Genomic DNA, 22,723 nt, shown 5'->3' on the forward strand with positions numbered 1-22,723 from the left:
TGAAGTAAAATTCTTTAAAACTCATACAAAGATTGGACATTACATAACTCTAGGTAATTAAGTTTTTCCCCTAAGGGAAGCGTAAAACAGTCTATTTATARAATCTAATTTTCCCTTAAAAACAGCAGTATGATTACAACTGCATTAAACGTAAGACCTTGACTGCAAGAATATACCGCTACTCCCTAGTAATTGCAGCCATTTATATAAAAGACTATTACTTACTATATATTTTTTCTATTTATTTATTTGTCTTTATAATCAGAGATTTATAGTTGCCACACCTTAACTTGATTCTGTAASTTCTCCTGGCTACTAAATTTTGTGATATGTTATTTAATTAGGAATTTATTACCCAGGATTTGAAGATGGCTGCATTTTTTAGTAAACAGCCAGCATAGGAAGTTTACCATATTTTTATTTAAAATATACCACAAAAATTTCTGTTCCATATTCCTGGAAGGTTGGCTTTCTTGTGGTTTCCAATATAATAAATTCAAAAGGAGAACTTTCCTCAATAAGGAACACTGACTACATATCATTTTAAATATTGCCCATTTGCTCTTTGCAGAATATTTAGATGTGAACACATTATTCTGACTTGTGCTTTAAAATTGTCATTACTGTCTCATAGTCATGGGAGTTTTGACAGTTCACTTTTTGCACAGCTTATCACTCATTTTTGGTTTTGGATTTGAAGGAATTTCTCTCTGTCATCTCCTCTCCCCACAACCCTGAACATAGTTGATAAAAGTCCATGTAACTCTGAAAACTTACAACAAAAAATTGAATGGAACATGAAATCAAGAAAATGGAATTGGGTATAGTAATTAGTTTATACTTTAATCTGCAGACCTCTTTATTATCCCTCAACAAAGTAACACTTAAATGTGTGTAACTCAGATGCTTTGAAATGGTCAATGTGAAAAACTACATAGATGTGTTGTAACAAAATAATATGAAAGTTTGGGAAGTAAAACCTACCATTCAGATTTTTACTGTTAGATTTACTGGAGAATTATTTGTTGTATCTCATGAAACCTGTAGATATTTTATGTTTTGTAGTTTATGCATTCCTTTATATATTACTATTTAGACTATTTATGAGGTAAGTTTACTAGTTCACTTGCTATGTGCCGCAAAATTTTGTCTCCTTCACTTCGCTTGAAACTGTTCAAGTTCAGGCAAGAGGCTGGTGCCGAACTGCCTTGTAGGAGCGGGGGAGTGCGGTGGGCTTGGCAGCCGAAGGGGGCTCTGGAGTGCTGAGTGGCTTCCCGGCCCCTCTTCCTCCGAGAGGCTACAGCAGGTACCTACGGCATATTTGTAGCCACATACATGGCCTGCCTACACGGTGCGCTTTTGCGGTGATGAAGGGATGTTTACGTTTTCTGCCTTGCACAGGAGGAAAGCCTCAGAGTGCTTTGCTCTGCTCCTTTAGCTTTTGCTTGGTCTCAGCGATGGTCCTGGGAGTGAGGCCCCCATCTGACAGTTCAACAGGCTGCACAATCTGCACTTCACTCACTTTTGTAAACAGTCTGGTTAGTTACAGTGGATTACTTCATACAGGGCTCCTAGAACAATATGGCTCAGATCTGATAGAAAAATACACATAAGTTAGAGGGTTTTTTCACTTTTTTTCTTCCTTTTCCCTTTCTGCTGAACTGTTGTCTCCTACCATTTTTATTTCCAATTTTGGGTACAGTAAATGCATTAGCCTTAGCACCTTGGTAACTCTTCAGTCAACAATTGCTGTTGACTGAATCTCATTTTTCTTTGAAAARTATTTTGCGAACATTTAAATTGTTTTTAGTGAGTTTTACTTTACAAAATGAACAGTTTTCCAATAGGAAGCCTCACTGCGTAGGTCATCTCAGTAGTGTTCTTCCATGGACCATACTTCTACAGGACTCTGCTGTCCAGAAAGAGAGCACTGCATGGTCTCCTTGTAGCATTGAAGGGAGACAGACCTGCTACTAAAATGCATCTCTATTAAAGAGCCTAACTTCCTTGTAAAGTCGATAGAGGGCAGAAAGGAATTTCCAAGGATTGATTGAGAGCACTTGAATTATCAGGCCACACTGAGGTGTGACTATCCCTCAACTGGCACTAATATATTGTTCAATACCATTTTCTGTTATATTAATCAGCAATGAAAACCCATCTAACTGAAAATATAAAATTGACTTTGGCTCAAAAAAACAGAATAGGCATGTGCTGATGAACAAGTGTCTTTCAGATTGTAACTSTGCTTTTTATGTATATCAATATATTATAATATTTCAGCTGAAATCCACCTGTAATATTCAGAGTGGACAGGGGTGCATTCTCGTACCTCATGCACATGTTCCTCTCCCACTAGTTTTGAATTACTCGTGAGAATAGTCTCCTTATACTGTAGGGATGACAATGCCTCCACCTCTTCCTGATTTGTATTCTGTTCCTATAGCAATTTAATTCATTATCCTATTGACTTTCTCCTCTGAAGCTGAACATTAATCTGAAGGTTATACAGATTTTACTAAACCACCCTTCCATTAGACATGTGTTCCCTCATCTGGTACTTTCCTCAGAGGCTTATTTTTCAACATTAATAAGCACTGGAGTACAGTAAACTTATCTTCTGGCTGAAATACTTAAAAATGACCCATATCATTTCCAATAAAGTCTCCAAAATGTAATACAGATGGCCTGTGGCAACTGACAGATCTGCATTTCAGACTTTCTCCTGCAAGGTGTGCACAGGCAGGACTGCCAGCATCGTGCAGTGTAGAGGGGCAGGAATAAAGCTGACTCTACTTCAATATTTTAATTACCTGTATGAATGCAAAAAGTGAGATATTCCTGTCCTCTGTGCTCAGTGACACACTGATTTAATACTTCATTCTTAAGGAAGAGAAAGGRCTATGGGCTACCACATTTTAGGTGATGAGCTATGCTAGAATCCAAAATCCTCATGTCAATCCTCACATAGGAAACAAAACAGAAAAGCAAAGCTGAGAGAGGAACCTAAATACAGGCAAGTACAGGAGSCTATGTGGAGAAAACAGATGCTTTTGTGCTGAACTGACCATAGATTAGAGAAGCAGACAGAGCACAGCGTCAAATGTCACTGGGTGGGTTGGGGGGGCTGGTTAACCATTTACCTTCTAGGTGATGCAGTGCTTTGCAAGAGGACAGGGATCTTACCAAAAAAAAAGAGATGAAGATAAGTTGCAAAAAGCAGTGCAATTTAGTGTTGGCCCRCACTTTACCATTTTTGCTGACGTGCTAAGTGGGCACAACTTGCTTTGTTTTGCCAACAGAACTGAAGTCATAGTACATACACAATTACACTGTAATTTATTCTGGTGAAGTTTTCTTGCTTGGTATGAATAATACCAACAGAAGGATTGGTGGGGGGAAGGAGAGCTATTTAGAGACTCACAGTCAAGTCCTAAGTGTACAGAAGGTCTCAGTGACACAGTTGTTTCTGATTTAAAAATTCAGAATAGGCTTGTTTTTCTAATTCTTCAGCAGGCTGGATTAAATTATTCCCGTTGGCCTGATGCTTCTCATAGGCTGTATATCTGGCAGTCTTGCTTCTAAAAATACCAGAAGCTGGATTTGCAACACTGATCTCTCTGATAAGTAATCCCTTACTATCACTAGAAATTCCCCGCTCACACAGAATATGTCTGGAGTTAAAGAAATCTCAATAGTGGGGAGAGGGCTGGTATTTCAGAATTTGCAAGGCCTTGATCCCCCCATTTCTTTTATTTTACTCTACTTTCTTTGTGCCTTGTAGTAGTAGCCAAAGTAAATCTCAGTTTCAAACTGTGTGCTTAGCTTGCAATATGTGTTTATTTATATAGATACCATTCCAGTTTTCATTCTATTCCTTATGTAGAGAAGAAAATCATTGTGCGTTTATATTATCTGTCAATGGGTTTTTAAAGGATAACGTTAGTGGGCAGAGATTAAAGTATCATCTTTTTATACCTTTTGGGCTACAGCCTCTTGTTTGAGAGTTTGCAGTCATTGAGTCTGTGAAAAGCCTAACTCCAAATAACTAAGCTCCACGGTTTTCTGCATCTGCATAGATAAGGCTACTATAGTGCACAGCCATAAAGCAAGTTTGAACTCTGCTGCAGCAGGTTTTTCAGTTTGCTGCTTAAAAAAAAAGGGGGGGGGGGAGGAGACAGATTTTTATGGATTTACAGATTTTTGTGGCTTTACCACGTGGTAAAGATAAAGGGCCCCATTTTCAACATGAACCTTTTGGAGGTTCATGTACCTCTATTTTAACAAGATAGATGGAGTTCCTGAACAATCAGCACTGCAGTAAATTCTGCTGTATTTTGTGCTGCTTCTGTTTGGAAGGAAGACAGTCTTTTTCATTAAATGATATGGACTCTAAAGCCTTAGAAACAGTTTTGCTTAGAGACAGACACGAATGATTGGTGTCTTAGTTGGAGACTTTGCTTAATCCAAGATTTTATTTAATCATCATAATACAGTAGGATGCTTACGCAAAGAGTGGAGAATTGAACACGTTCAAGTACATATCAGAGGGACAAGCAAAGGCGCCATTTATTTATTTAAACATTCCAAATCCTTCCTTTCTTTCCATGTTAACAGTGCCAARCATATTGATGACAGAATAATCTGAATAAAGCCCTTACTTTCAAACTCTTTAAGCATTAGTTCTCAGTTATTCTKGCTATTGAAGTGGTAGATAATTAGAGGCTAAAAGGTAACTAGATTATTGTAGAGATCTCTCTTGACAGCCTTTAACACCTAGTTAAATGTTAAAGGCTGGAAATCACAAGTCTCCACATTATTCAGTCTGTTTAGAAACAATTTGCGATTTCCTATTTGTTTTTTCATGCCATGGTATCACTCTGGTGCTCTGTAGCCTGCTCTGAGTATCCACACACTTGCAGAACATCTTCCTGTGGCATAAAGGGTTCCTGAGAACAGATCTCTTGCTTAATATGGATGTTAGGATGGATTTCCAAATGCGTAAAGAACAATGTAGCTGATGTAAGAATATAAGATATTTTGGGGCTGTTTAACAACTTCTGCCCTGCTTACGTGTGGATTTAATTTAGGTCTGTTTGAGCTAATCTAATGGTTCGTTCATGCTGTGCAGGAGACTGTTCTCTCTCCCTGTCTCCCCTTTGGTCCTCTTGTCTGTGTCTCCACTGTGCTGGCTTCAGTGCGCACTGGAAACCTCAGTATCAGTAAAAGGGGAAGAGACCCTCAGTAAAATGGATGGGAGGGCGGGAGGAGGGGAGGGGGAATGAGCTGAACGGGATCCACAGGAGTGGATCACCCTTATTGGGTAATCTCATGCTTGGAAATTGTTCTCACAGCAGAACAGAGGTTTCACTAAACCCCACGCTAGTTTTATCTCACAAAAGTAAGAACAGCGTTACTAATGCAGCGTTGTGGGCTTCAGCATGCAATTAGCAATCAGTGTAATCCTGTAGTAGTTTTTCTCTAGTTGCTAACAGCTATGCTAGCATATACTGTGATCGCAATTTTATTTTGATGAGTGAGGGCAAATTTAAACCATTCTATTAGAATGTACTTCTTAAAAAAATCAAGTTTCTACTAGCAGGAGTACTTTTCTCAATATAAATTCCTGAGCGAAATAAGGCAAGTCCACTTCTAAGTCTAAGTCTACTGTTAGGGTGAAACACAAAAAATGAGAAACAGCTCTGCAAATCAGGACTTTGTCTGTCAGGATTTCTRTAGCCTAGAAAATGTGTGTAAATCTTTCCCAGCTTTGCCAACACAGATTTAGCTCTGTTAATGTTAGTGAAATCTGGATATAATCCCAAACTCGCTGAGCAGAAATAAGTACATGGCTGTATTTTATTTTTCTTTATCCCATCTCCTTTGACAGTATTACCCAGCACAGAAGTAACAGCAACAAGCAGCGAGACTCTTGAAAGCATATGTTGCCTTATAAAGTCATGTACTCTATCATGAAGTCAGCAAACTTGTCTAGTTTTTGTATTATAACTGCTAGGAGCTGTAAACGTTGTATCTTCCAGTGCTGAGAGCTTATCAAAAATCACCTGTTTCTAAAGACAGCACTTCTATGGGTGGATGAAGCCTAAGAACACCATGAGCTGCTGTTCTTCACTGAGAAGTTGCACCCATGCATGATTGATTTGACTCTGTGCTTGTACTTTGGAAAGAGCATGGGTTGTATGAATAAGATTTACCTGTGCAGACACAAGTTCAAATCAGTAATTAATACTTGACCTTATTGGAACTTAACTTTCCACTGCCCAAAACAGCTCTTCGCAATTTTCATCTCGCCATCTAAAGAGGAGGCCCCGGGCCTGGGCTACGCAATGAGCCCTTCGTCTCTGCTCTGTACCCAGAGGAGAGGCACTTCCACAGAGTGACCTGTCCTATCCAAAGTGTCTGTGGCCATCAGGAAGGATCATCCTCTGAGGATGCCAGTCTCCTTCCGTTCACTGCAGGAGGAACCCAGATAACTGGATGAATCCTGCAGACTGAYGGACTGACTGACAGCGGCTTCCACTTAGCTGGGTTTCTTTTGCTTTTGTTAATAAAAACCTCAGGTCTCTGTTAGAAAATAATGCCAAATATTAATAGTAATAAAATATATTATTGCCATTAGTCAGAAATAATAGAAAGGCATTGATTGCAGTTTAGAAAATCATGAGGGAAAATTGAGGACAGTGGGAGCTAATCACGCTGCCTGTTTACACTGGAAACTAAGTCATGAAGCTGACTTAGCTGACTCATTAGTAGATGGAAACAGGCACTGCCTGAGAAGGATACAGGGCATTTAAGTAGGGCTCCAGCTAGGAAGTRAGCAGCTTAACTAGGCATCATTTAAGATGTAGCATCACTGATTTCATCAGACACGGTGCTGGGAATTCCAGCGGCTGGCACTCACGCAGACACCCACCAAGGGCAGGCAGCTGCCTTAGCTGTCCCGCTGAGCGGCTGCTTTCCTGCCCTTCAGTCAGAACTTGTAGCCTCCAAATCGGAGAAGCCCTCGCATATCTCTAGATTTCTAACGTCTCATGACTTCATTTGGTATTTTGGTGTGTGCRTTCTTTAAACCAGTCAGTGGTATTTCAAGGGTAATAGGACAGTGACTCAGCTATAGTTTCTTCGTATCAAAATGTTTCAGGATATTGTTGCTGTTTAAGTAAGTGCTATGCTGGCTGCAGGAAAAACAGCTGAAATAGAGTTAAAATGTTATAAGCTGCAATGTATATTCTCCAGAGAAGAAAGTAAAGGCACCTCAGTCCAGTGCCAGCTACATTTATTACTATACTTCAAAACTCTCACTTTCGAAAATGGAAGAGTCTAGTTTTAAGCTTGAGAAATGTAAATAATGTACTCTGTTCTATTTTGCACAGCTCTTTCTTCATCAAGGTCTTCACTTCCTTCTCCTGTAAAACTTCAAACACTGCAAAACAATACTCCACATTTTTACACTTTGTTACAATCTCTGACTGATGWTTTCCTAATTCATTGACTCTGTAAAATCTGAAACTGTGCTGATAGGTCAAATTGAGTGCAAATGTATGTTTCAACCATATTTTTGGTTTCTTGCTCAGCCACACTGCTTTCTATTGAATTTTGCTCTTCTGTATATCAGATTAGGAAAGCAAAGACCTTACTTATTAAAGTACACTTAATTTTCCTCTCTTAAAGGGGTAACATGTTGTATGTCCACTTATCATAGAATTTAAGCAAGGCAACCAGATGTCAGTTGTGTAAGACGTGAATCATTTCAAGAAAAAGCCGCTACTGGCTATTTTATGTATCTATGTAGCTTATAAAACAAAGCAAATGATTACCATCTATTATAGTAACATCATTTGACAACTCCGCAATTAATTTGTTACTTTTTGATAACTGTTGTTGCACAATGCCAAAGGAAATGCCATGCATTAACTGAGTCATCAGTAGAGTCTGTGATAGATGGTACAGATGGTAGAGTGATTATTCATCCCCAACAAAATAAAGAAATGCTTTATTACAGAAAACTATTCATTTTGTTCTTCTAAAAGAACAGTAACAAGATACCTAGAGTATCTTAAAAATAACCCCAACAGTAACATACAGGTTTTCTGAAGGATTATTTCATTTGTTAAGATTTGTGGGGAGTACTAGATAGTTTACAGACATGACACAAGCTAATGGAGGATGGACTACAATAAAACTCATGTATTCCTTTTACATAAAAATGTTTCTACATAAAAAGAATGGAAAGATTCTGCTTTGTGTACCAGAAAGTCTGCCAACTTCACTAAGCATCTAGAAAAAGTATTCCATATATATATGAGGCTAAAATATGTACCCAACAAAATTAATGGACAGTCCCAAAGTAGATGTCAAGATCATTGAATTTTGGCCTTTTTCAATATGATTATAAATGCGTATTTAAAATACAAAAAAATGTACTGATCCTGCAAAGGTTTACTTTTAGAGTTTACTTTATTACTTGAGCAGCCTGATAGACTTCTGTGGAACTGTCCCTGAAGTATCACCTTGTCTTTGCATGAATCGAAGGCATTACAATGTACAATGTGAACCGTAGAAGCTGAACAGTAGAAGTAGCACCTTTACAAGAACTAAAGGCATCTTCACTATTACCTTGTGGTTAATCTTTTATTTGTGTTTACTAGGCATATAAAAGACCAATCAAATGGTTCTTGCTTACTTTGTAAGTAGCCTTTGTGTGAATACATGGTATCTAGCTGTACAATACGATAAATGCAACAGTTTCATTCTTAGATATATGACACGCTTATATGTTCAGCAATGCAAAAAGGAGTTTCAGGCTTTCCAGAGTGGATAAAGGGAAACAATTTTTATGAGTACAAATTAGTTTGCAAATACCTTCAGGCAGAAATGGAAAGCATTTATACTGGTTAATTTGTGTCTCCAAATATGTTGACATACCTCTCCAGAGAAAGCCTGTCCATTGAGTAGGTGCTCTGATCCCTGGCTGTCTTCACTTCCAAAGTGTAGCCGGATTTCTTCTAAGCGGTGACTATATGTCATCGGCCCTCCGGATATGTTGACCAAATGCTCTTTGTCTAGTCGTAGAGAAACATGTCTCCCTGTATTATACATTGTCCCACTGACCTAAACAAAATAGGAAAAAAGACATTTTTCAAAATAATTTGTAAGCCCTAGAAACTAGTTATAGATACCTCAAGTTTTTGCTCCTTATATACCTTCCTTTAAATGTAGCAATGCATCTCATTGTTGTGAGATGAAATACAAAACCTGAGGTTATACTTCAAATTCTGCTTTGAGTTTTATATTGTATATTCAGATATTTGCTAAATTTGTATGTACATATCTTAGCCTGGGGCACATGGTTAACACAATGAATGGAATTATTATACTTGTAAATAAGTAGACTTTCAGAATATTCTTTATGCAGGATCTGAATAATGGCTTCATTATGAAATTTCTCCACTGAAAATRGGAACATTTTAGCTAACATAAATTATTTAAGTATGTTTTAACAAACCTGAAATTTAACTCTTATTTTTTCTTACAACATTTATAACAAAGTTATCCAGAAATGAAGGTGCTGCAAAAGCAGACAGATAATTATTCATAAATACGAATCCCTTCTACCACTGGAGCTGCTGGTAAAACTGATAAAACTGATTTATAGCAGTTGCTATAATGAAAAAGAAAGTAAAAGTGGATTTTTTCATATCGAATATAATTCTGTCATATTTTTCYGCTTTTATAGGAAAAGCTCCTATAGCAAGACGGTCCTTAATTTATGCCATTATAAAGTGAAATATGCCAGTTTGAGTTAAAAATAGAATTTTCATTTATTTAAAAACATTCTACATGGATACAAATGGTACACTTGAATAACATTACTTAAAAAGCGGAATTGTAGAAATAATATGCTTAGCTGTACTTCATTTTAAAATTAAAGACATGACTGTTATGTATTAGATCATATACTGCATCAGTACTATAGTAATTAACATTGCTGCAGTGTCATTTTATCTGTAGTACTAATTACTGAGTTTAAATTACCTGTTTTGTTGCACAATATGTTGTAAAAAGTAACATTGCACAGACTGTGCAATAGAACTAAATGGATGAGATTAAATAGTTTTTTGCAATTGCGGGTTTTTTCACTTTGATACAGATGTTCTATTTTTTTGTTTATTCCAGTTTAAAATAGGCAGTAATAAATTACTTATGAAGAGCAATAAACACAAATACTACTATTCGTTTCAAATAAAACACAATGATCTTATAAATGTTCCTTAGTTTTCTGCTTGACTGTGCTTCCATAGTAATTAAATACCAAGTTTAGTTTAATGGGTGGAAGAAGGTCAGCTTATTGATTTTGGTTTCAGTACACTGCATATGAATGACATGAAACAGCTAATCATACCTAACAAATGTAATTTAAAGACAAATAGGGGAAAATGGTTAAAAGCCTCTTATTCACATTTGGAAACTCATGCTTCACTGAACACTCAGTTAAATTTAGCAACGATGCAAAATATTCAGAATCCATTTTCTTACTCAAATTGGTACAAACCTCAAATTAGGTTACCATTATTTTTCTCTCAAGGTAAAAGTGACCCAAATAACCCCTAAAATGACTCAAATAACTCTCTGTAGAGTAAATGTGGGAAAGGAAGAGAGGCAAATTCATGAACAGTAATAACATTTGTCTTTCTGATTTTAACCCTCATAAAAATGCAGTACTTGTAATAAGATTGTATTGATTGTTTTAAAACAGAATTTCCCTATGTAAGTGCAGATAAAGAGTACCGGTAATGCAAGGAAGGACTCATCATGCCTCACTTTCGACCTGCAGGGAGGGACAAACACCTGAGGTGGGACTATGAACATCTTCCTGTGGGAACACACGGACTTGTTGCCAGGAAGGAAAAAATCTGAGATTTTTAATAGCAAAAATGCAACATCTGGCCACTTGAATTGCCTTTTTAGGTTTAAGTGAAGAACTAATTTTTGTGCTGTGACCAGGTACCTGAGGAAACAGTAACCTCAAACCAATACTGGACCAAACTTGTCCTGACACATATATGCCCATATCTTTTCTTAATAGTGTCAACATATGCTACTAGTGCTAGCAACTTTTAATGGGCAATTCTATGTGCATTTGCTTACTAGCAAGAGAACGGAAGTATCTTATATTTGCATTTACTCAGATTACATCAGAATGAAGGCTTGAAAAGTTAGGAACCAGTTTCTGATTCCAGAGAAGTTCTGATTCACTGAGTTTTTATAATAGGCTATGCTTGATTACAGAAATTGCCACTGTAGCACTGTGTGAAATGCTTTATTCTGGTTCAAGATATTGTCTGCTTATATGCAAACCCAACATCTCACAACCTTTAAAAATGCACATTTCAAGTACAGCCATTTACAGTTGCAGGACAGCCATAATATCACATAAGTGTAATCACATTCTGTTTGCAAGTTCCATATCTACTTTGAGAGTCATTATACTCAGTGAGAAAACTGCATACAAAAACAGTACAGGAAAAAAGAAGTCTGTCTTGCATTGTTTTCAGCAGAAAGCAATGTACTATTATTTCAATAGGTACAGTTTTCACTGTGACTGGAGAAAAAGTAGGTTCTGATCCTATTCACTATATGAAACTGTTGATTAAAGAAGGATTTTCCGTATTTTATGGTACTGAGCCTGTAAAGTGATGGTACAAACTCATCTTAGAACATCAGACTGAGCTGGGTTTATGGAAAGTAAAATTGCATGTGGTCTTGTAAAAGGGCTCAGGTGCAGAAGTCAATTAGGAGATATTTTATGTATTTTATACATTCTTCTGTAGATGCATAGCGTAAGATGAGGCACCTTATGGGAAAGATGTTGAATCTGCCTGATGTAGTCAACAGTATCTTCTAGCCCAGAAAGCAGTGTTTAATTTTTATACTGCTCTGAGGATTGGATAAAATGTTATAGGATGGTTTAGAGGGATAATATAAAAGATCTATTAAAATCTACATAACTGTTTCCTTAGTGTGTCAGACTCATCTTTGGTGTTAAGTCCTTCACAGTCATGGCCATTGTGCTGCTTCTTGCTCTCCTGTCAAATAAGCTCTTTGTTCTCTGTTCCTCTTTGACTTGACAGTTACATAAAGATGAAAACATAGTAAGTAAACAAGCTTGAGGGGAAAAAAAAGCACTAAATCTTGTCCTCTTTCTCAAAAGGATCAGGATCAATATTCACTGTATCTTACACACTAGAAATAAGATTGCAATAAAGGAAAAAATGTTTAAAACATCAGTTAGAGACTGTCTGAGAAAACAGCAAAGTCCAACATCTTATCTAAGTTAACAATCATACCACTTTCTTAGTTGGCCTCATTTTGCTCATATATTGGGAAGTGTTTGCAAATAGGTAATTTTACATATGCCAAAATCCCCAGGTAGAATAAAGCATGTTGAGGGGCATCAACCTTAACTGTGGAATATTTCAGCTTTGGTAGGTTTTAATTAAATTATTAGCATATTCCTGATGTAGTTATTTTCTATTTAATCTCATTCATTTTAATTCTTGCCTCACAGACCTTTGTGCACACAATTCCCCAGCAGCATTAGTCTCTCTCTTTATCTTGATGCAAGACAGCCACACAAGCTAATATATTCTATACTACATTTCTAAGTAAGATCTGATTGCTTGTGTTGTATCTGAGTATAACTTGCTGGTCCTGTGATCACAAAGAAGTTCAAGTTTTGCTCTTCAAAAGATGGAACACAAGCAAAGTCAATAAAATTGCATAACTAGTAAACACAAACTCTTTGATCCATGCTCATTTTGAAATTCAACATATTTTTGTGACCATTAGAATAAAAACTCTGAAACATTTCTTCTAATGTTGTTCTTTAACTGTGTCTTTCTGAAAGCATTTGTTCTGCTTTAATTAACAGTGGATCTTCTTCACCTAGTCTTTTCTTGCACAACTAGTCATGAATGAAACATTTTTCAGAAATTCTTTTGCAGCCTACATCTTTAGATTATAGTTTATGTTAAATTAGCTTTCAACAATCTTAGCTGGGAAAGTGGCAGAAAGAGATATCTGTTTGGCAGCGAAGCCATGCTAATAACAAAAGGAGAGAGCAAGCTGAGATGGATGCTTTGTCTCTCAATCCAGGCTATTAGCAGTTCACTGGTGTAGYGCAGGCTCTCTGCTTCCTAGGGACCTTTACAAAACAGTGAAATAGTGTCTCAGTTAGCATTTTGGATTTATTCTGGTAAAAGAGGTCTGAGGATCAGTTCCAAGAACATTTTTTAACTTGTATCAGTACCTGCCAGTAGAGCAGCACTGAATGTAAGAAACCAAGAAAATCAATTGTGTATGGCTGCCTGCTGTGGTGTCCTTGGATCTTATCTGCAGTATTAGAGATTTCTTTCTTTAAGATGAAAATAGATACAGTCCAAAGAAGGCCTAGCACTGCATAGGGAAGCAAATCACTAAGGACTGAAGAGCATTTTAAAGGTGTTGTAATGCTGTAATGTAATGTTGCAATGTTGTAATGTTCTACCTCCTGCAATAACCAAGTTTCTATCAGCTGCCACTTGGCTTTCATGTTTTTCATTTTGAGTTGTGGATTCCAGGAGAACAAGAAAGCAGCTCTGTAGGCTCAGGCAGTGGTGGGCTTTTCCCCCTGGTTAACAGCACTTGAGCTATTAATGCCACTTACATTGTCATTAACTTTGGTTTCTACCAATCTGTATCAATGTGGCAAGAGCAGCAGGTTGCCTTCTGATTGCGGCAGGGATAGTAAGTGACCTTTAATGTGTCATTTGTTTTGTGTTTGACCAGTGGCCCAGGGAGATTTGTGGAAGGGCCAGTGCTGCATAGAAACACTAAAATATTAATACTAGTATTAAACTATTCTTTGCATCTGCCATCCAGGGCTCTCAACCTGCTTCATAAATGTGCAAATAAATCTGCAATTGTCTTTTCTCTCACTGAGGTAGGTAACCATTAATGCCAGTGTTATTTCATTTTCTTCCTGACACTTGGACAGGATTGTTCTGTGCAGAATTTCACTCTGTGACTCAGGTCACCTGAACATGAACTCATAGACACAGTGGTGAACTGAATTATGGTTTTCCAAGTTCCCCCAAGTATGTTCGGTTCATTTAATTTTTKTTGTTGTTGTTGTTGTTCTTAGTCTCTTGACCAAACCATATTCTGTGATATAAAGTAATGTCCTCATTGATTTGAATTGATTGTACTGTAGTAGGTCACTTATATCTCTCTTGTGCAAAGTAGAGACTGCTTCAGGGTTTGCAGATAGAGCAAATAGAGACTTCAGGGCAAGTCTGTGATTTGAAGTCTGACTTTAGGGATGGTGACTAAGCATCGCACCAAACCAGAATTTTAAATGTAACTTGGTAAGGCACACTGCTTAGTTCTCTACAGCAGAATTATACTTTCTTAGTTCAAAGCAATGGCTATACAAGAACATACATTTTCTTAATATTGTGCTTATGGCATCCTGTTAGTTTTAGAAGTCTTTATTTCCTGGCAGTTGTTAACAGGAGACCTAAGCTGGAATGTAAAAGGATGCTTCAGCATTATTCTTCTAAGGTATTTAAAGTTGCTAAAGAAGGGTATAATTTTGTTTTAAAGTCTTCCCTTGGTGAGGAGATTGATGTATTAAATATGAGAAAAATATTCTATAKATTTTCCAGACTCTCATAGAGTATTTGAGAGCTCTGTCCTTGTCCTTCAGTATTTCTCCGTGTGTACACCTGTATACCTATGCATGCACACCAGTTTTATTCTTTTTATTGTTTTTAAACTTTTTTTTTACTTATGATTCAATTTTAYTTAAGTTCATTTAGTTAATCTTTGTATATTTTAACAGTTATTTTTCATACTTTTTCCTACTTTCATCTTTAAGTGTAATTATCGTATGCAACAGTATATAAGGGAACAGTGGAAGTGCATCAGTTTCAAAATTATCTTTGTAACAGCATGCTTCTGAACCTCGTAAACCACAGGTCTTCTCTTGATTTGCCTATATATGTCTCAGGGCCTTAGGCATAGATAGGAACATRCATATTCAAATTATTTCATACTTTACATTCAAGGTAAATTTCAGACCTGTTACTGCAACTTTTCTTTGCTGTCAGCAGAGAGCACTGTTGACCCATCCCGTACTTCCATCACCTCTACATCATGGTTACTTTCACCACCAGGAAGAAAATTAAAACTGATCTTTTTTTGTAAGTGACACGACTGCAATCCGTGGCTTCAGTTTCTGAAGTGGTGGTTTCAGTGATGGGAAGGAATTGTAAAGTCTGTCTCATAAGTCAAGCAGGTTGCTAGTCTACAGCTGCGTGTCTGGAGGGTGCAGGCTCAGCGGGTTGCCTGAAGGCCATCAGATAACCAGTATATCTGGAGTGCCTTTTCTGGCAAGAATCCAATGGATCTTGTGTTGTGTAAAAAAAAGAAAAGGAAAATTAAATAGAAGAATTTTTCCAGAGTTATGATAYATTGCAACTTCCTGGGAGGGAGCTGCAATATAATTGCTGAGCTTTGAAGAACAACAGGCATCATCATCAATATTTGATTAAAACAGGCCTGTATGAAAAATGTAAAATATAAGAGATACATATGAGGATTCAAATAATCTTTTCATCTTGTTAGCTGAAAAGTTTTAAAAAGGAAATGATGTTAATGCGTACAATTAATCCATTTACCTGCCTAACGTAATGTGCCATGTTTCAGCATATGGTATGATGTAATTTCTTCCTTTTTAAAGCACCATTTTAAGTAAGAATCTTTTCCATTCATTACTCTACAGTTTTATCTGTTTACTTCCTTAAGTGACTGATCTGTAAGAAACTTGGAGGCAGCTTCATACATTAAATATTCAAGCTTGCTGGCTAATGAGCACAATATGTCAATTTTCAGTGATCAAAATAATGTGCTTCAGTAATGTATACACAACTCTGTAACAAAAATGTAATTTCAATAGAGGACCTGCAGGGTCATGGTTAGCCTGAGGTAATTATGTGCCACAGGATGTAAAGGAAGTAAACTGCTCCTAGTGTATTGGTAATACCCCACAGAGTCTATATGCCACATGCGGCCTTTCAGGGATAATCAAGCACTTTATTATGTTTCCACTACTACATTAATACAATGATTCTTGCTTGTTAGTAACTACGAAGGCTAAAGCAGATGCAGTAAAACCTACAGTGTCTAGCATTAATTTAGTGCCTTATGTGTTTATGCTCTTTTAAAAATTATGTCATTGAAATAGACAGAAATACTGGCTTTTGTGGCAGGCCAAAGGATCTGCTTCCGTGAGGATTGCAGGCCCCAATTCAGTCTAGCAATGTGTCACAAGATTTCAGTTTAAAGAATCTGCATTAAAAATATGTTAAGAATGGTTTTTGTCTTGGAGAAAAGGATATCAGAGCTGTCTTTTGAAATCTAAAGTATCAGGTAAATTTTTAGAAGGTTGTAAAATGGTACAGAAGCCTATAAACTTGTGAGAGATCCAAACAAATGAAAAACAGCTTAAATAAATCACTTTTTCTATTTTATATGGGGGGTTAAAGTGTAAAACTGAGTATGTTAATTAAAATCCTGAGATCTAATTGAGTCACTTTTTATCAAGTGGTCTTGAGCTACACTGACCTTAAGTAGCTACACAGATTTCTGAGTCTTTCCTTCAGAGAGCTCTTTGGTGGAAAWGCTAGAAGTTTCCAGTGGAACCGAGATCAAACAGAAACTAATAGGATATGTACTGGATATGTACTGAAATCAGTGATTTTGAGGTGTATTTTATTTGCCTCACGTTTATTCATATAGCAAGATAGACATTAGATGTGGAATAACTCATCTGATTGTTTGTGTATTGATACATTTATTCAAGCTTCCTAAATATCTTTGTATTACTTCTACCTCCTCTCCAGTGCTTCCTTTTATAGTACAACTTTCAGAAGAAATTTCCCTACTGAACAAACAAATGACATATAGCTTATTGATTATTGATTTAAATTCTTTTTTAAACTGCTGGTGCATATTCTACTTTACAATTATATATATATATATTTGAATCATTTTTTTTTTACTAACTTCTGTGGCTAGGAAGAAAAATAAAAGTGCCTTGAAAAACAGGCCTAGATTAATAAGTTGACAAAACCTTCTTGCTRTTGTGCATCCAGAATTAGATTGCTGCCTGTATGACTGAAAAGCCTGGGATGTGCATACAGAGTTAGTCTGCTTTCCTCCAAAATCAGAACATAACATTATTAAGGTTAATGACAGAACTTTACAAGAGCCAAAAAAACCCATTTGTTGTCTTCTTTATTTCTGTGATTCTTTTCGTGCCAGCAGGTTCTAAATTTCTATGCCTATTAAGTTTTCATAAGCCCTCTAAAATAACGATGTGACCACTGCTGCTGCTCTCTCAAATCCTCTGACTGCTCTAGTCATGAAGATCCAAGAAGGCGCAGTGAACTGAACCCTCTTAAAGGGAAATTGCAGTGTCTGAATTGTGGTGTAGCTGGAGAAGCATGGTAATGCTTTACTGAAAGTATAAATCACTGGAAATGAAAAGAAGAATCTATGAAGCTCAGCTTTTTAGATGTGAAAGGGACAAAAGTTTTTTACCTTTCTTAGTAAAACTGTAACAAGTTTTGGAAAGCAGTATATCTCACAGTATCAAGCTGCTTCCCATGACACTGCCAAGGAAAAAATGCATAGTTAATGCAAAATAATTTCCTGAGCCCTTTATCTCTGGAGGTAAACTAGTATTTAGATAGCTTGAAATTTGACCTCAATAAAACTCATTATGTGTCAAGGCAAATCCTTTGTGGCATGCAAAAATCATGAGCTTTTCTGCCTAGTAGCGTATTTTAGTTTTTGAGCTGCAGAAAAGAGCTGGCCTGCTTTTTCTAGTTCTTTAAAGAAGGTGAATAACTTAGCCTTTACAGTGACAAATATTTCTATTCCTGCTTAATAGAGGACTGTTTTACTTTTCTCGTTTTATCTGCTTCAAAAGCCTTTGTGTACCTTTCTATGATGAGAATATAGTGGAACTAAACTAGAGGTAGAAAGAAAAGAAAAACAAACAAATCCTGTACTGAACTTACTTTTGCTTTTCCTGACATTCCAGTCTATTGCAAACTCTTCAGTTTTTCTCTGATGATACATTAAAAAAAAMCATTTTATTGAAATGGATCTCCCTAAAGCCAAAAATTATCAACTCTAGCTTAACTGGAAGAGTCTTCAGTCTGTTTCAATATGCCTCTAATTCAAATCTGCTGTTACTACAGGCAGCCCTTTCCCTTCTCTTTTCAAGAAGTGCCTACTGATTTGCTTTTACATTTTTCATTCCTTTTAGCATTTCTTACTATATTTTCTATACTTTGTTGGAGTCCTCCGCTGCTGTTACATATGTTCTTTGTGATCTCCTGCATTAGTTAACTTGCATTAATAGAAACATATCTTTAAGCATCTGGCTTCTTCTTTTCTAAGGGATATTCTGTCTATCATGATTCCAGGGAAAAAAGAAGAGCCAGCTTAAATGACTGGCTAGGAAGTTTGGACTTAAAGAAAACACTTAGAAATTTGAGTAGAAAACTAAACACTTTTATTTTTTGCAATCTTCTTTTGAAATAAAGATTTGGTGGAAACTTTCCAATCAGTCCTACTCAAGCTGACCAACAGCAAATAATTCTCTCATCCTTTCTTTCTGCTTTTCTTACTTCAAAAACAAATTTTATTTCAAAATTCTTGAATGGAAAAAGTGGAGTCTCATCTCTTTCAAGTTGTATTTTTCATCCCTGCAGCTAGTATCCGGAGTATCAAATTGCAAACTCCTTTTCATGCTCATTTCACCCAAAAGCTGGTTTACAAGATTCCTCTGTTACCATTACTGTACAGTTTCTTCCCTGGCTCCCATCCTCTTCCACATATTTGTGATTCTGCTTCACACCTCAGAGCCGCTCTGCACGCCTGTGCTGACCCCCCGGCACAGATCCTGCTGGGCTGGGGCCGACCACCCAGCTGCTTCACTGGTGCCYGCGGCCGCGCTGCCTCGGGGAAGCCAGCTTGGCTGGGCTGGAAGCACCGCTGCTCGCACCGCCGCACGGGCAGAGCTCCAGCGTGAGACAGCCCTTTGCTCTTGCTGAACTGACTGTTAGAATAAACAGGGTTAGAATAAAAAGGGAGTTACTGTGCCAGCTGGATGGGAGACTGAGAAATCTGGGCTACAGCATGAATTTGAGCTCAAGCTAAATGCCAGGATGGAGGTGAGCCTTAGCACCTCGGATGATTCCAGATTTGGTGAAGTGTGTGTGCATCACCATTCTAGTGGAGCTACATACCAAACCTGCTCAGTCTGAAAGCTTCCTAAGACTCCATTTATGCACACTATTCTGCTAAAACTTGCACAAGRTATTTGGTGTTTATTTTGTCGAATTTTTTTTTCTTTTTCACATTACCTGCTGTGCTTTCAGATTGCATGGTCAAGGGGGAGGAGCTGGTTATTTGTTCGATATTTTAATCTTCTGTACAACTACATGTATACTGTAGTTGTGCAAATTAGTATTTTTACAAGTAATCAAAATGCCACAAAGACCAGAATACCAAGAAGCAATTTTTTTTGTCCTTACATCATTCCCAAGCATGTCGTGTTCTATACAGAGTGAAAGACACTTTTCAACTAGTTTAAATAATAAAGAAATGGTGAAGAATTACCCTGAAAAAGTCCACAAGAAAAGCATTTCTGTATCATGCCAATTTACTGTCAATTTCCCTCTATTCTCCTTGGCTGCTGTACTTACCAAATACAGATTTTTCTGGCTTTGCAAAATACTCCATAAGGAAAAGAGGAAGGCATTATGGGGTAAGGTTAACTAGGAGTCAGAATACGACTAAACAGTTTTCTGTTTGGGATGTGATTCAGACTAGATATGAACTTAGCTTTCCAGACCTAAAAGGCAAGTTCATTTTAAAGCAGTATTCTATCGTGTGTATTCTAAAAGGTTCACAAATGTTTAATCTGTTAAAACAATAATGTTGACAAGTTCATCCGTAATACCATCTCAGGAAGACTCTTTCAAAATAACAGTTAGTATTCAGTTATGAGTCAGCATTCAATTTAATAGCAGCTTCTTCTCCTCTTACTTTTTATACCTTTTCCTTTCTCAGTAGCATGCAAAACAGTAGCTGAAAAAGCTCTCAAATCCCTCTAAAATGGTGTCTTTCCCATCTCTGGGTGTTCGCGCATGCACTTGTATGTGCACGCTCCTGTTTGTGGTGAATTAGAGCTGAGGAGCTGCAAGGTACTRAGCATCTCATTTATAGTGTAAAGACAGGCTCGCTGTCTTAATCCTAGATGAAGATATGTTTTTCAGTTCATTCTCAAACTCCAATTTGTTATTCTGCCTGCACTAAAGGAAAATATTTTAAATGTACTTATATTCTTACTAAATAAATAGGACTTTGGCCTAAGTCGAATGGAAGCTTTCAAAATGAACTCTTGAGATCAGTACAAGTAGTTCTTATAAGACATTACTGAAAATTTCAGCAAACTTGCTATTTTTAACAATTTAGATGCACATAGATACTGAATACTGGGTCTGACCTGCTGGGTCTGACCCTGATCTACTAAAATCTATGTGAGCAGTACCAGCCTTTAATATGTAATCAGTGACTGATTTAGCCTAAAGATAGAAATATCTTGCAGGTCTACATTTACAGAAAAATATCCATTCCCTGATGTAACAGAAAGGTTTGTAAGTCTGTTGTGGCTCATATCCTATTATTTTCATACCAACTATTTCTGAAGTCTAGATGATGCCTAATAGGCAAATCGTTTAATCATCTTTAAAATGACAAACCTACTGATAAATTGAATTTTCTCCAACAAGATATTGCTATATTGATTTTACTACTCCATTTTTAATAAGCAGAGACTGTTCAGAATTGCTTGCCATGACATTCTTGAAAGTAGGGCATCAAATGCTTTGGCAATGGCTGAATTTATAAGGTAAGTTTTTACTAGAACTCTAATCGTTATCTTTTTGTTGTTGACATTCATTTGCAGTAAGGACACTGGGCCAAATCTGTTGCATATGATTTTCCAGAACTCGTGCTCACTTCAATTAAAAAATGGACTGGCACAGATAATTAAAAGCTTCTCTGGTAGCTTTCCTCTGCTTAGGAATAAATACTAACATATCCCTGCAGCCATGTCTTAAGTGACCAAATTGCGTTATGCATATAGGTTGCTTCGCTGACCATTCCCATCCTTTGCACATGTTAAGGAATATTATGGTGTCTTCAAACACCGTCTGCTCAATTTACTTACTGAAAAAGGAAAACAATACCTGAATGATTATTTGGATTATTCTTTGGTTAAATGGGCAGGTGATTTATATCACGATAGCATGTGTGTTAGTAAAGGAAACATAAAATGGAAATGATACGMATTTATTGCACACATACTAGACTATAATGAAATAGGGACAAACAATATAAAATGTTTCCATTTGGAATAGAGAAATGGTTTTGATATTCTAACTTCCACCATAGAAGCGAGTGTAACTGCTGTATCGAAAGTATGTATTTACACATGCACCAATACATTCTGGGACTAAAGAAATTTGCAGGGATAAAGCGTAACAGAACCTCCAAGAGATTACCAAACAAATGTGACATCTACAAGCTGACAATTGACAACTTAGTAATGAGTATTGAGTGAAAAAAACGAGTAAAAATGTTATGGCCAAATCACCTTTCAGGGATTTCAGGTTTCCGTTTTAAATTCTGTTGCTTGTTGTCTTTTTCATTTATATATATATAAAAAAATTAATACCCCTAATTCCCTGCCTGTCATTCTTTGTATGTCCTGTCACACAAAAGCAAAGCAAAATCAAACCAGTGACTTCTAAGATAAAAATTCTACAGCCTAGATCAGTGTGCCTCAAACTCTAGGCCCTGATGCCATCCCACTCAAATGGAGGCACAGAGTGGCAGATGTCAGTAACTTAASTCCCCCTAGACACTGCTCCTGACTTCCTTCCAAAGCCGGCAGCAGCTGAATCCCGGGCAGTGCAGACCCTTGTAGGCACCTTTAGACACATGGAGACTGATGGGCCAGGAGTGGTCCATGCATGTCTGAGAAATACTGATCTGGGACAATTTTTTCACATTTTGGCACCTGAGTAGACGTGACCTGATTCTCAGGAGTGCTAAGTAAGTAAGAATTTGGTAAATTGTAACACTTCAATACAGAAGTCAATCTAGTAGGAAATTCCTAAGTATGTTCCTTAGGTCACTAGAAAAATATTAATCCTAATGTTTTCATCTGTATTTGTGTAATACCAATGTGATTTTTTTAATGATTTGGTTAGTTTGATTTCTTTTTTTACTGTCCTACATATATGAGTAATCAGCACAGTTATAATAATAAGCCTGGTTTCCTAAAGTACCTGTCCCTGTGTACTGCTGAGGCAAGTTAAATGCATGTGGTGAGGTCCCTAGTGCCTTTTGCCCTTTTGGGTAACACTATTATCTGTTCTGTGTCTGTACTCCTTGCAAGGTTTGCAGAATTTCTGAATACTTTTTGTGATTTACTGCCTGAAAGATAACTACATTCTGACAAAGGCAYGTAGCACAGAAATGTGTTTTACCCAGTTAAAAATGCTCAGTAAGTCAGCCT

General features: G+C 37.0%; 1 protein-coding gene across 2 annotated transcripts in view; it reads right to left on the reverse strand.

Annotated features, from left to right (window-relative positions):
• Positions 1 to 22,723, reverse strand: part of CA10 (carbonic anhydrase 10 (inactive)) — a 196,179-nt gene that overhangs the window by 37,815 nt on the left and 135,641 nt on the right. For both annotated transcript variants that reach the window (XM_085304622.1, XM_085304621.1), the window contains one exon: positions 8,947 to 9,132. In XM_085304622.1, the coding sequence (XP_085160748.1) occupies positions 8,947 to 9,132 (186 nt within the window). The remainder of the gene's footprint in view (positions 1 to 8,946; positions 9,133 to 22,723) is intronic.

This window comes from Rhea americana, unplaced genomic scaffold, assembly GCF_003343005.1.
Source record: "Rhea americana isolate MKP2758 unplaced genomic scaffold, rheAme1 scaffold_21, whole genome shotgun sequence".
NCBI lineage: Eukaryota > Metazoa > Chordata > Aves > Rheiformes > Rheidae > Rhea > Rhea americana.